Source organism: Ochotona princeps, chromosome 2 (genome assembly GCF_030435755.1).
Source record: "Ochotona princeps isolate mOchPri1 chromosome 2, mOchPri1.hap1, whole genome shotgun sequence".
Classification (NCBI taxonomy): Eukaryota; Metazoa; Chordata; class Mammalia; order Lagomorpha; family Ochotonidae; genus Ochotona; species Ochotona princeps.
In genome coordinates this window covers 92,881,001-92,894,167 of record NC_080833.1, presented here as the reverse complement: position 1 = coordinate 92,894,167, position 13,167 = coordinate 92,881,001, and the positions used below count along the sequence as shown (strand labels likewise).

At 49.7% G+C, this 13,167-nt stretch overlaps 1 protein-coding gene across 3 annotated transcripts in view; it reads left to right on the top strand.

Moving 5' to 3' along the window:
* Positions 1-13,167, top strand: part of LOC101522940 (glutathione S-transferase Mu 2) — a 104,647-nt gene that overhangs the window by 47,719 nt on the left and 43,761 nt on the right. Inside the window, exon 8 of one of the 3 annotated variants that reach the window (XM_058660005.1) lies at positions 1,815-1,958. The exons of 1 other annotated variant lie outside the window; for it this stretch is intronic. In XM_058660005.1, coding sequence (XP_058515988.1) covers positions 1,815-1,901 — 87 coding nt within the window. In that variant the 3' untranslated portion in view covers positions 1,902-1,958. Of the gene's footprint in view, positions 1-1,814; positions 1,959-13,167 lie in introns of those variants that run through there. One more of the 3 variants, XM_058660004.1, reaches the window with a different exon arrangement.

The following is a 13,167-nucleotide window of genomic DNA, read 5'->3' as shown; positions in this document are numbered from 1 at the left end:
TAGTTCCTTCAAGCTCTCTGAGTCCTGGAACTGAGCTGTAGACCAACCCCTGAGAGCAGGACCCAGGGTTAGCATCCTTCACCTGCGGTGTCCAGTGTACCTGTACAAGTTGTCTCTCCCACTTGATTCAAAGCGAGACTGAGTCAGCAGGGGGACAGCCATTTCTCAGGGTCCCAGAGCCTGTCACAGCTATGCTGGGTTCCCTGGAAACCTCTGGTGTGTATGAGCAACAGTCAGGGCTTCTCTGACTTTTGCGCTGAAAGGAGCAGCCTCAGACCCTTGTCCAGTCTTGGTCTCTCATCCCAGGAGTCTATAGGAAAGGCCAGACTTTAAACAGTGTGTGTTTATAGCTGGTCTCAGCTGGGCTGAGACAGGGTAGGGTGGAATCAGTGTCAGAGACACGCACAGTCCATGTGTTTGATCTCTAGAGCACATTGAACCAGTGAGATCCCCATGTGGAGGCACTGAGCTCCCAGCACTGTTGGTGCTGGATTTGTTCACAACTGTGGATTCTTTGTTGGGGAGACTTGGTTTGTTTGATGATGTAGGTTTTCTTTTTCCTTCGATGTCTCTTGTTTCACTCTAGTATCCCACATGTTCTGCCTGTGAGATAGGACAGGTGCTTAACATTTCGTTTATGCCTGTGCAAAGGTGACTCGATGCTGGAACTGAGCCCAGTTAGAGAACTGCAAATTCAGCAATTGGAGAGGGAGGAGCAACAGCTCTTGGTTACTGAGGAGCACAGCCTGGCCCCACTTCACAGGATCACAGGGACCACCTGTACTCTATGCTTGCTCACAACAAAGCCTGCTTGTTTACAGATTTGGGAGTATGAGGCATGAGTCCAACAAGTTGTTCAGTATACAATGTTTGTCCTGTTCCCTACGCAGAGATGAGCCTCCTCAGCTCATTCTCATCAGCTCTGGATCAGGCCATGCCTGTGGCCTCTGAATTATGTAACAGTTGGCTCTTCTCTGTGTCAAGGAGGGTGTAGATTAAATCTATGAGCTGGACCATGCAGTGTCCAGGGCCAGGCCCGTTAGGCTCAGAACACTCTGGACTGCTCGCCATTGCAGGTCTCAGGATGAGGAGGATTGAGACACCGTGAGGTTATATTCAGATACCAAAAGGTAGGAGTTAGGACTTGCTATGTCAGGGGAGGATTGGAGCCTGGGTTCGCCTTTCTTAGTGGCTTCACTTCCTCCTGTCCCCCACAGTCAGAACTTGCTAAATCGATGGGTGGAGATCAGGGATACTCTGCAGGCTGTCCTGGTGTGGTCTCAGCCCCTTAGTCCTGTTGTATGTGCAACGGCAGGCAAGCAGGTAGCCTCGTTGTTAATAAGGAGAGTGTTTGTGCAGATGGGAGTGGCAGAATCACTGTAGGGTAGGGAGAAATGAATGGAAGGGTTGGAGAGGGACAGGAACACGCTGTGTCCTGCCTGTCTGCCTGTCTGGTCCATGACCATGAGGAAGTTACTGATTGGCTGTGACCATCAGGCTCTCCCTGAGATGTGATGGCCAGGTGTGGATCATGCTGGGGGTGGAGCAGCCTTTGAACAGCACTGATATCGCACTTGGCTATATAGCACCCAGCTTTAGCATCTCCTTGTTGATCCATCCTATGAGGTGTGGAAAACGGTACTGTGATGAATAATAAACTCTGCAGGGCTGTGGTCTCATGGAAAAGTCAGTGCAGCCACCACAGCCCTGTACAATGGCTGCTGTTGGTCCCGCTAAGCTGTGCCTACACTGGGGCTGCGGGAACCCCAGGGGAACTGTAGACCCTGAGCTCTGCTCCTGTTTCTGCCCCTTAGGGCCTGCCGAAGATCGCTGCCTACATAAAGTCCAGCCGCTTCATCAAAGTCCCTTTGTTTCTAAAGGCCTCCTGGACAGGAAAATAAGACTCTGTGATGAAGCGAGAGGGGCGAATGGGAGGTCAGGCCCCCAGCTCTGCCTCAGCCTTTTGTCCTCTCCCTCCGCTTCCCTCCTCCCTAGCCTGCTGGCTCCTGTCCTCTAAGCCAGCCCCTCCCATGGATGCCCTGGCCAACCTCAGCTCTGCCCTCTTCCTCAGCTATGGCACCCTGGGCTGCTCCTCCCACACCAAAGCCACCTCACAGCCCTGTCTCTGCCTTGGAAGACCCTGAGTGACCCTGAGCTCCCCTAAACAGCCAGAGATCGCTGCACCTGTGGTGGATGGTCTCCCCCATAAGGTCTCCCTGGTACTGCCTGCTCCCCAGAAATTTGAACCTCAGTCTGGGCATGTCCTCTTCCCTGGGAACCCTGACTTGGCACTGACCATGCTGGATTCTGTGGTTTTCTTTGTTCTGTTGCTACAGCAGGGCCTAGGGAAGCAACATGCTGTGTGAGTATCTGGTCAGGCTGGATGCCCTGGTGTCTTGGTCATTTCTGTGCCCTGTGCATGTTGCTCTGCTCCTCACCTTGGGTTTCTCCCTTCCCTGGGTTCCTCATTCATTCATCCTATAGCCCCCCTGCAGCTGTGCTGTTTCTGAGAGCTGCAGGCCTGATGGGGAAGGGGCTGGCAGGCCTTAGGCAGACCCCTTCTGGGACACTTCCCTGGATGTTCCCCCAACATAGTTATTCTCATCTGTTTTGTCAGAATGTTGCTCTCAATAAAGCATATCCCTTTACAGTATGACTGCTGTCCTTTTTAAAGAAACAACAAAAAGCGGCACCTGAGTCAACACCTTGCGTGGAATCCTTTCATGTCTTACCTGTGTTGTGTGTTCTGGTGCCTGCCCTGCCATAGCAGTTCAGCAAGTTTGGACGTGTGGAAGAATTCCCTCTTGGGAGGCGGTGGCAGTCTCCGCAGCCATGAGTGGGACTTGGCACTGTGGAAATAATCAGGTGAACCAGAGGGGAAGTGGAACTGGACATTCAGTTTCTGCAAATTAGAGCATTTGCACAAAAATTCTCTTCACCTCTATCCTATAACCTCTGCCTAATACCATCTCACCCAATTGGTTCCTGACATCTCCCTATTTCTTATACATAGTCTAAATCAGTGAAAAATAGGGAAGGGCCTAGTGCAATGCCTCAATTGGCCAATCTTCTGCCTTCAAGTGCTGGGATGCCATATGGGCAGCAGTTTGTGTCCAACTTCCTGCCCAGTCCCTGCTTATGGCCTGGCAACGCAGCAGAGGATGGCCCAAAGCCTTTGAAACCCCCTGCACCTGTATGGGAGACTGGAAGGGGCCCCTGGCTCCTGGCTTTGGATCAGCTCAGCTCTGGCTCTTTGGCCACTTGGGGAGTGAACCAGCAGATGGAACATCTTTCCCTGTCTCTTATTCTCTCTGTAAATCTGCCTTTCCAATAAAAAATGAATAGATATTTAAAGAAAAAAAGAGATAAAAAGGGAAGTAAAATTGTGGTAGTGCTGGGAAGAAGACATTTGAGTTTAGACTGTGCTGTCCTGTGTCCTCATTTCTGCTTCATTGACTGCTTTGAGAATTTTTTTGTTACTTGCCAGTATGATCTGGAGCTGAGGTGAGACAAGCTATGCCACACTGGGCCATAGCACACACCAGCACACAAAATACTTGGTGTGTATGTGTGAGGGAGGGTGAGCCCAGTAGTGAGGCAATGCTGTGCTGTCTCCCCTGGGGGGCCACTGCTCCTGCTGATGAGCAAGAGAAATACAACTTGACGCAGATCAGGATGGGCTGAGTACAACACCCATTGACCTGCATGTGAGCTGAGTTAAGGGGAGAGCCAGGCTGGGCTAAGTGACTAAATCCATCAGTGTATGCATGAGCCAGAATAAGTGCAGGGTGGCTGGGCTTTGCCACAGCATTAGGTGGCAAGTGCTAGGAAGAGGGGCAAGTCCTCTCAAGCTAAACTGCAGAAGAATCTACCTAGAAGAAGCAAAAGTGGGGCTGGGAGTGGGCCTAATAGGGAAACTGTTGACACCTCTCTAATGGGTTGTAGCTCCCATAGGTGAACATGAGAACCAGGGCTGGGTGTGGACCAGTCTTGGACAGGCTATAGCACTCGCTAGCATAACAGTGAGCTAGATAGTGGGGTCAGTTGAGCTGAGCTATCCTGAAGCACCATTGATGTGTATGACAGCCAAATGGGATGCAGGACAGACTGGACCAGACTGCTATACACACTGTCATGTGCAGGAACCAGGGCTGGGGGCAGACCTGGAGGGGGCATTTGGGGGTTTCTTTGACTACATAGCTGTTCCTACTGGTATGAGAGAGGACTGAGTGTGTGATGGGCAGGGTTGGGCTGTGCCACAGCCCCCATTGCTTGCATATGAGATGGGGCTGGAGACAGAAACTGCAGCCACGAGTGTGTGTGTAGGATGATGTGGGTGATGGACTGAGCTGGACTCTGTACTGGCTGGCAGACACAACAATCAGGTTTGGGGTCACCTGCTGGACTCAGAACTATAACCACTGTAAAAATCACAGGATCTGTGGTCTCAGCACAGAGAGCATGTGTTAGAGCTGGGCCTGTTTGGTTGCTGAAGCCTGCACAGTGGATAGCGTGCCCAAATGTACATGGGATCATAACAGATAACTGAAGCCTGCAGAGAACATCTAGTACCAAGGATGGCAGAACAAATTGGGCAACTTTGGCAGCCAAGTGTTGACAGCAACTATCAAGGTGAATGGAGACTCTAAGGTGGGCTATGTCAGCCAATGGACCTTGGGAGGATTTCCTCATCCTTGGAGCAACAAAATCAGAACTATTGAAACCACTTGAACACTGAACACTGTCCTCAGGCCATGCTCCACATGGGGGACCCTGGGATGACATTAGGTAGCTGGCTCCCTTCTATGGTACTGATGCAATTTGGATGCTGTATGTGGCTTCTCCACTTCTCTGCCCCCTTTCCCCAAATACATGAAGAAGGAAAAGAAAACTGGAAACAGAAGTCTCATCCAATATCCCCTACTCCTTGACCCCTTCACACCCTAATCAGTAGCCCATATGGGCATGCATCCTTCTCACCTATATAAACATCATCAAAAAGAAAAAAAAATTAAAAAGGAATTTGCTTGTGTTCCCAAGAGGCAGATCAAATGAACCTTTGTTCTCTCTTTCTGACTTTCAGTCACAAATATTTCCTGTCTTTTTGGAAGCTACTCAAATGTATAGTTCATTCTTCCACCATCCCACTTGGCAGAACTTTTGATTTTGTTCCTGGAGTGCTTTTGTTCTTAGCTTCTTTGATTTTGTGCAGTGTTTGAGACCAGGACCTGCCAGGAGCTCTTGGCACCTGAACCACGAGTTGTTGGCCTCCCCTGGTACAGATGCAGAAGTACAATTGTGGTTTCTTCGCCTTTCTGTTGCCTCTCACAGATGGGGTCTAGAAGCCAGTGGAATCTAACCAAACACCAGGGCCTGGGCACTCGCCCAGTGTCAGTCCCAGGTTGATGGCTGCTCACCCTATGCCAGCTGTGTGACACACAGCACCACACAGTCTGCCTCTCAGGGTCAGAAGGGGCTGACAGCTGTTTTCTGTCACAAGAGGCATTGAAGGCCCAGTCCTTAAAGGGACTCCCTGAATAGATGAAGCCGTTCTGACAATGTCTGTGAAAGCTGCTGTGGTTTGCAGGGCAACAGGTGCTCCAGAAAGAAATGGGGGTTGTTATACATTTCAGAGCATGGATTTGTGGCCACTCCACCTTGGCCTTCTGCACATCACTTTTGTGGATTTCATATTTCATGAGAGCCTTGACATGCACATGCACTTGGTCCCAGGCGTCTGGACACACTCTCAAACCTGAGTGACCTTGCACCTGGCTCAGGTGATGCATCTCATTCCTTTTTCTCTTGGATCACTGCTTGCTGTTTTGTTTAGTTTTAGTTTCAGTTTTTATTTTTCGAGATACAGTTGCTTAAGCTCAGGGATTTCATCTTCCACCCTTCCCTTTCTCCTACTCCCCCACTGTTTTCGCTTATAACAATAGCATAGTCCTTCAAGAACAGTCACAAGTTCATCACTCTGCTAATAACTGTATCATAGCATTTGTAGATGTAGACAATGGTAGAAAGTTCAGCATCCCATTGTCAAGCTATATTTAACAGCTTCACTGGAAGTCCATCTTTTATTCAGAAGTAGAGATGCATACAGCAATGTATGTTCACTTTGTGATGTACCTGCCTCCATGTTACACAGTAAAACACAGTAGTGTTTTCTTTTATGTTTCCCTGCTGCTCTCATAGTCCTGTAGCTAAAATAATATTGAACATATGGTGAGGCTTGACTTTCAGATAGAACTAGATTTCAGAATCTCAAAGCTATTGTGACACTATTAAACATAAAAATTGTTTGTTTTTATTTATTTGAGCAAGAGAAAGACTAATTCACTGCTTCACTCTTCGCAGGTCCAAGTACTTGACCCACACGTGGAGCTCCACGTGGTACTTCCCAGGGTATACATAGGCATGAAGCTGGAGTTGGAAGTGGACAACAAGTTAAAGCCAGGCACTCTGCTATGTGATGTCCATGTCTCAGTTGACATATTAACTCCTGGATAAATGCCCAGTCCATCAATGTTAATCTTGACTTAAAGATGTTTTATTTTATTTATTTTTCAAGATTTATTTAGTTATTTAGATGGTTCACATTCCAAATGGTTCCAACAGCCAGAGTTGGAGAGATCTGAAGTCAGGAAACAGGAGATTCTTCCAGGTCTCCCACACTGGTGTAGGGTCCCAATGTTTCTGGGCCATCCTCCACTGCTTTCCCAGGCCACAAGTAGGGAGCTCGATGGGAAGTGGAGCATCCAGGACATGAACTGGTGCCCATATGGGTCCCGGTATTTACAAGGCAAGGACATAGGCACTAAGATTTGTTTATTTTTAATTGAAAGGAAATTTTTTTAAAAGATTTATTTATTTTTATTACAAAGTCAGATATACAGAGAGGAGAGACAGAGGGGAAGATCTTCCGTCCCTTGATTCACTCCCCGTGTGACTGCAACGGCCGGTGCTGCGCCAATCCGAAGCCGGGAACCAGGAACCTCTTCCTCCGGGTCTCCCACAAGGGTGCAGGGTCCCAAATCTTTGGGCCGTCCTCGATTGGCTTCCCAGGCCACAAGCAGGGAGCTGGATGGGAAGTGGAGCTGCCGGGATTAGAACCGGCACCCAATATGGGATCCCGGAGCGTTCACAAGGCAAGGACGTTAGCCACTAGGCCACACCACCGAGAACTGAAAGGAGATTTATAGAGAGAAGGTAAGGCAAAGAAAGAAATTTTCTATTTGTTGATTCACTCCCCAAAGGATTGTAATGGCCGAAGCTGAGGAGATCCGAAGGCAGGAGCCAGGAACTTCCTCCAGGTCTTTCAAGTGGTACAACAATCCAAGATTTTGGGCCATCCTCTATTTCCTTCCCAGGTCACAAACAGGTAGCTGGCTGGGAAGCAGAGCAGCTGGGACACACTGGCACCCATATGGTTTGCCAACAATTAGGCAGAAGAGTAACTTGCTAAGCCATAGCACTGGCCCAAAGATTTATTCTTTTTTTAATGGTAGAATGACAGGCAAAGGGAGAGACACACAGAGAAACCTTCCACCCAGTAATCCATCCCCAAACAGCTGCAACAGCCAGGACTGGGCCAGGCTGAAGCCAACTGCCAAGACCACCATGTGGGTCTACCACACTGGTGGGAGGGATCCAAGGACCTGGGTCAAATCCCTTGCCTTCCTGGGCCCGCTGAGAGCTCAACTGGATGTGGAGCAGCTGGGACTAGGATCAGTGCTCTCTTATGGGATGCTGGCAGTGCAAGTGGCGGCTTTCTCAGCTGTGCCCCAACACTGGCTCCAATTGTGTTCATCCTCATGAGTGTTACCAAGCTGACAGAGGGGCCACTCCCATTGGACCGGCCAGGAAAGGGACACCGCAGAGAGTCAGTCGTTGAGCCCAGAGCTGGGTGAGACTGTGCTGGGCTCCCTGGGAGCCACTGGCTTCAGTGGACAGCAGTCAAAGGTTCTTCATAAATGGAAAGCCTCAGGCCCTGGTCCAGGATTCGGTGCGAGAGGCGGGACATGCAGCAGTGTGTCTGGAGCTGGCATCTCGAGAGTTAACTCATAGTAGGATTGAGGCTCAAGATCAGAGTCACAGACAGTGCCCTGTGTGATCTGTGGTGTGTGCCCTGCACCAAGTGAATTCAAATCCAGTGAGCACAGGGATCCCAGGGCTGTAGTTGGTATCATGTTTGAGGGGTCATGTGGGTCTTGCGTTGATAGAGTTTGCTGCAAGTGTCTGATGACAAACGTTTTTCACCCCTCCCTCTCTGGCTCCCTTTACTCCAGTGCCTCCCGTGTTGGGACAGGGATGGGGGAGGATCCTTTCTTGTGTCTCGTGTGCTCTGACCTTCTGGATGAGCCCTGGTGTTGGGCATAGAAGGACACGCATGGAGGAGTCCATCCCAGAACTAAGTGTAGTTGGAAAACCACAGGCCCAGCCGACGGGACCGGGTGTGGGGCACCCTTGTGTGCTGGGGAGCACAGCCCTACCTCAGCTCCCAGGTGCTCATGTGTCACCCAAGTTTAATTTCTTGGTGGCAGCAAAGCCTACTTCATCCCAGACTCAGATGACAATCCTCCCACGAGGTCACAGTGTACACTGTGCATTCTGTCACCTCCCCCCCCCTCAATCAAAGCACATTCCTCCTCATCAGCTCTGGCTCAGATCCCCACTGCATGGCCTTGGGGATTAAGGAAGAGCTGGCCCGACTTGGGGAGGCAGTGTGTGTGCCAGGATGTTTGGCACGGGCAGTCCTACATCTCCTGAAATCCTTTAATGGCTATCAGGGAACTCCCAGTACTGATATGAAGGCTGACAGAGCCTTTTGTGCCTGGTGCCCTGGGGCCGGGCTGGAGGTGAGCCAGGTTAGGGCACAGCGAGGTTGGGCTCTGGTAATAGGTACAGAAATCTGGACTTCCTGCATTCAGAGGGAAGGCCAGGGCCCTTTCTGGAGGACCTAGGTTGACCTCTGTGAGGCGCTGGCATGTTCTCATCCCCTTGTCTTAGTTTTTTGGTGTGAGAGGGTGATGGTCCTTCCCCTGTGATCAAACCCAGACAACCCACCAGAGAAGAGAGTGAGCAGACAGGGAGGGGCAGGGCTTCCTGTGGGAGGGGAGGGGAGGGGAGGGCAGGAGAGAGCAGGGGAGGGGAGGGGAGGAAAGCACAGAGTTCAGTGTCACAGAGATCCAGCCATGCTGGAACCAGCCCTGTGCCCCGACAAGAACATGGGCCTGGGAAAGCTCTTCCCTCTGTATGGCTCAGTTTCCCTCCTGAATGTGCAGGGTGGGCAGAGGGTTTCGTAAGCCTGCACAGTCCCCTGCAGTGCACAAAATACCCTTACAAGTCTCACCTTGCATTCATGTGTATAAATTCCCTTCCTTCTAGCTTGCTTGCTTTATTTTAAAAGAAAGATTTGTGTATTTTACTTGAAATTTAGAGTTACAGAGAAAGGAGAGACACACAGAGATATTCTTTGTCTACTGGTTGAATCCTCAAAGAGCTGCAATGGCCAGATATGGGCTGCTTTGAAGCAAGGAGCCAGGGGTTTCTTCTGTGTCTCCCATTGGGTACAGGTCCCATGGCCTTGAGCTATCTTCTGCTGCTTTCTGAGACCAGAAGCAAGGGTCAGAAATAGAATAGCTGGGACATGAACTGGTGTCCATGTGGGATGTCAACACCACGGTCAGAGGATTAGCTTGCTCCACCAATATGCCAACGCTGGGTAAATTCCCTTTCCTATCATTACTGTGTCTTATACCAATGCCTGTTCACTATCCTGCCTGTCACTGGCTGCTCCTTTTCTTAGCAGCCCACCTGGAAGGTCCTATATCACCTGGGTGTAGGCCCTGCATCCCCAACCCTCTGACGGACAACTCAGCAGTGATCCTGACAGTGTCTGAGGTTACAAGAAAGAGGTGGGATTGATCTCAGCTGTCTTGCTTCCTTGTGCAACTTGGTTAGACCATGTAGTCTTGCAGGTACCCCAGGAAACAGAGGTGGCCCCTCTGTGGTACGGGGCCTCTTACTCACTGCTTGGCATTACGGCGTGATCCCTATGGATGTGCAGAGACTCACATTCAGTGACCAGGAGCCTAGGGATGGGCATCCACCCAGTAGGGAGCCAGGATCCTAGGGCCTTCACACTGGGTGGCTCTGTCCTGTCTGCTAGGTCTCCAGGACACTCTCTCTGCTCATTCACTTAGAGGCCTTCCAGAGCCCACCCCCAAGTCCCTGTGAGATGCAATTCTTGAGTTCTGGCATTTTAAGAAAAGATTTATTTATTTTTTTATTGGAAAGTCAGATTATTTAGAAAAGGAGAGACTGAAAGATCTGTCCACTGATTCACTCCTCAAGTTGCTGCAAATCCAGAACTGAGCCAACCCAAAGCAAGGAGCCAGGAGCTTCTTCTGGGTCTCCCATTTGGTTGCAGGGTTTGAAGATGTTGGGCCATCATCTACTGATTTAACAGGCCACAAGCATGGAGCTGGATGGGAAGTGGCATTGCTCGGATACAAACTGGCGCTCATATGGTATCCTAAGGCATACAAGGTGAAGACTTTAGCCACTAGGTTACCGTGTCGGGCTGAAGTCATGGCATTGCTAATGTCCAGTCCTTATCCTGGTGTCCACACGGGTTATGGATCTGTAGGACTGAGTCCTGCCCTGCTCACTCCCTTCTGAGATTGAGCATTTCAGGTGAAAAGATTGAAAGCAGCTTAACTGCAGCCCTTTATTTTTGGAAGCATTAGAAACAGCCACTCTGAGATTTCTCCTTTAAACCTGGTTGGAGATTCACAGACTGCTCTTGACTTTTGCATGGCCTTGTGACAACATTGTAGCTCAGCCTCCTCCACCCTGACTTGTCATTTCTTCACTCCTCATTTCCTCACCTGACTTGCATCCAATTTCCTCCTCTCTTTCCTGATCTGCAGCCCGAAGCCCACAGAAATGGCCCGTGGAGCTAGACTCTCCCCAGCTCCTTCTTGCAGCAGCCTTCTTGGCCGGCTGGGCTCCAGGATGTGGCTCTCCTGCTCTGCTTCCTGCTGGCCAGAACACTGAAGGCAGTGTTTGTCCATGGCACATTTTCAGCCATTCAAAATGAGCACTGCTGGTGTTTGGAACCTCATCATATTAGCTGTGAGGCTGGGCTGTGCATGCCAGGGTGTCTAGCAGCACACCCAGCCTGTGCCAACTAGATGCTGGCAGCCCTGTGTGGGAGAATTCATGTGGAGGCTCAGAGTGTTCCCTGAGTCTGGACACAGGTAGGGCCTCGGCTTGGAAGTATGGACCACCCTGAATAGGTGAGAGACACTGAGAGCAGAGACGTCTGAGCTCCCCCACTCCCTCGTTGACAGCCTGGACCCACACACTGCAGACCTAAGGAGGTGTTAGCTGGTTTCCAGAACCTGGTTTTCTGCAGTGTGGCAACGTTGTCCTCTAACTTACAAACCCACTTTTTTGTTAATGATCTGCTCAGCTCTTCACATATCCATTTTTAAAATAAAATAAAAACAAAGGAAAATTGGGGCCAGCTTTGTGGCGTAGTGTGCTAAGCTTTTGTTTATGGTGTCAGCATTCCATATGACTAGTGGTTCAAGTCCTAGACACACCACTTCCAATGCAGCTCCTTGCTAAAGTGCCTGGGAAAGCAGCAGAGGATGACACAAGTGCTTGGGCCTCTGCACCCATATGGATGACCTGGAAGAAGCTCCAGGCTCCTCACTTTGAACTGGACCAGCTCTGGCCATTGTAGCCATTCAGGGAATGAATCAGTGAATAGAAGACATCTGTCTCTTTCTACAACTCTGCCTTTCACATAAAAGTAAATAAATCTTAAAAAAAAATAAGAAAAATCAACTTCAGGCCCATTTGTTCAGTGTCTCTTGGTTTTGAAACAGGCTCTGTCATCAAAGATGAAAGTTGGCAGGTAGAGCATCTTTCTTGTGCAGGTTGGACCACAGGGCACAGGGCACAGGGACTTCAAACACCCCTGCACCACCCTCTGCATTACTAGGACACATGCATCATCAGCAAAAGCCAGGGCTCAGATCCAGGACCAGACAGCTCAGGGTCTTCTCACAGTGCATCCTGTGCTCTGGGGAGCCTCCAGGCTCTTTTCTGGAGGGCAGCGTGTGGCCTTGGCCAGTGGTGGGACAGGGCTGTAGTTGCTCGTACAGCATGTTCTACATTCCCTCTGACCACTGCGCTCAAGATGCTGGTTTTGACCTGACCCAGTGCTGGCGGTTGAGGTCATCTGGAAAGTGAACCAGCAGATGGAAGATCTCTTTGGCTCTCCCTCCTTCTCCCTATGACTTTCATAATAAATAAGTAAATCTTAAATAAAAATAAATAAATAAATAAATAAATAAATAAATAAATTTGTGGACGGTGCAGTGACTCAACAGGCTAATCTTCTACCAATGGTAGTAGCATATTATATGGACACCAGTTCGTATCCTGACTATTCCACTTCCAATACAGCTCCCTGCTTATGAACTGGAAAAGCAGTGGATAATGGCTCAAACCTTGGGTCCCTCCAGTCACATGGGAGACCCAGAATTAGCTCTTGGCTTCAGACAGACCCAACAACAGCCTTCGTAGACAGTTGCAGAGTGAACCAGTGTGGAAGACCTCTCTCTGTAAATCTGCCTCTGAATGTTAAAAATAAATATATAATACATTTAAAAAAAAAACTTCCTGATCATGCAAAAGCATGAATAAGCAGTGCACATAATCCTAGCTACTGGACCAAAAGGCTCAGTTACCCATCTCCAAGGAAACCACAGAAACCACCTTCCAATCCTCTGCTTTGGGAGTCCTTCCCCTCCCCGTGGGCTTGGATTTATGAGGTCTAGAGGAGCTTTTGGCCTTAGGAGCTGAATTAAAATCCTGGAATAAGAGCTCGCTTTTTGAGCTGGCTTTAGTGGCCCGAGCCTGTCAGAGCTCTTGAGAACCCAGAAGCCGAGACAGGGAGGCTGAGCAGCGTCAGGAGAGGAAGGGAGGGAGAGAGGAGAGCTGTGCTCTTTCACAGTCTTGCTTTGTGTGTAGTGTGCACTGCCAACTCGGTGGACTCAGAAGACACTGGATTGGGGAGGGGACTTGTTGGCCAGGGTTAGAATGTGGGGGTGACCAGAATTCAATCTTAATCCTAAAACATCCTAT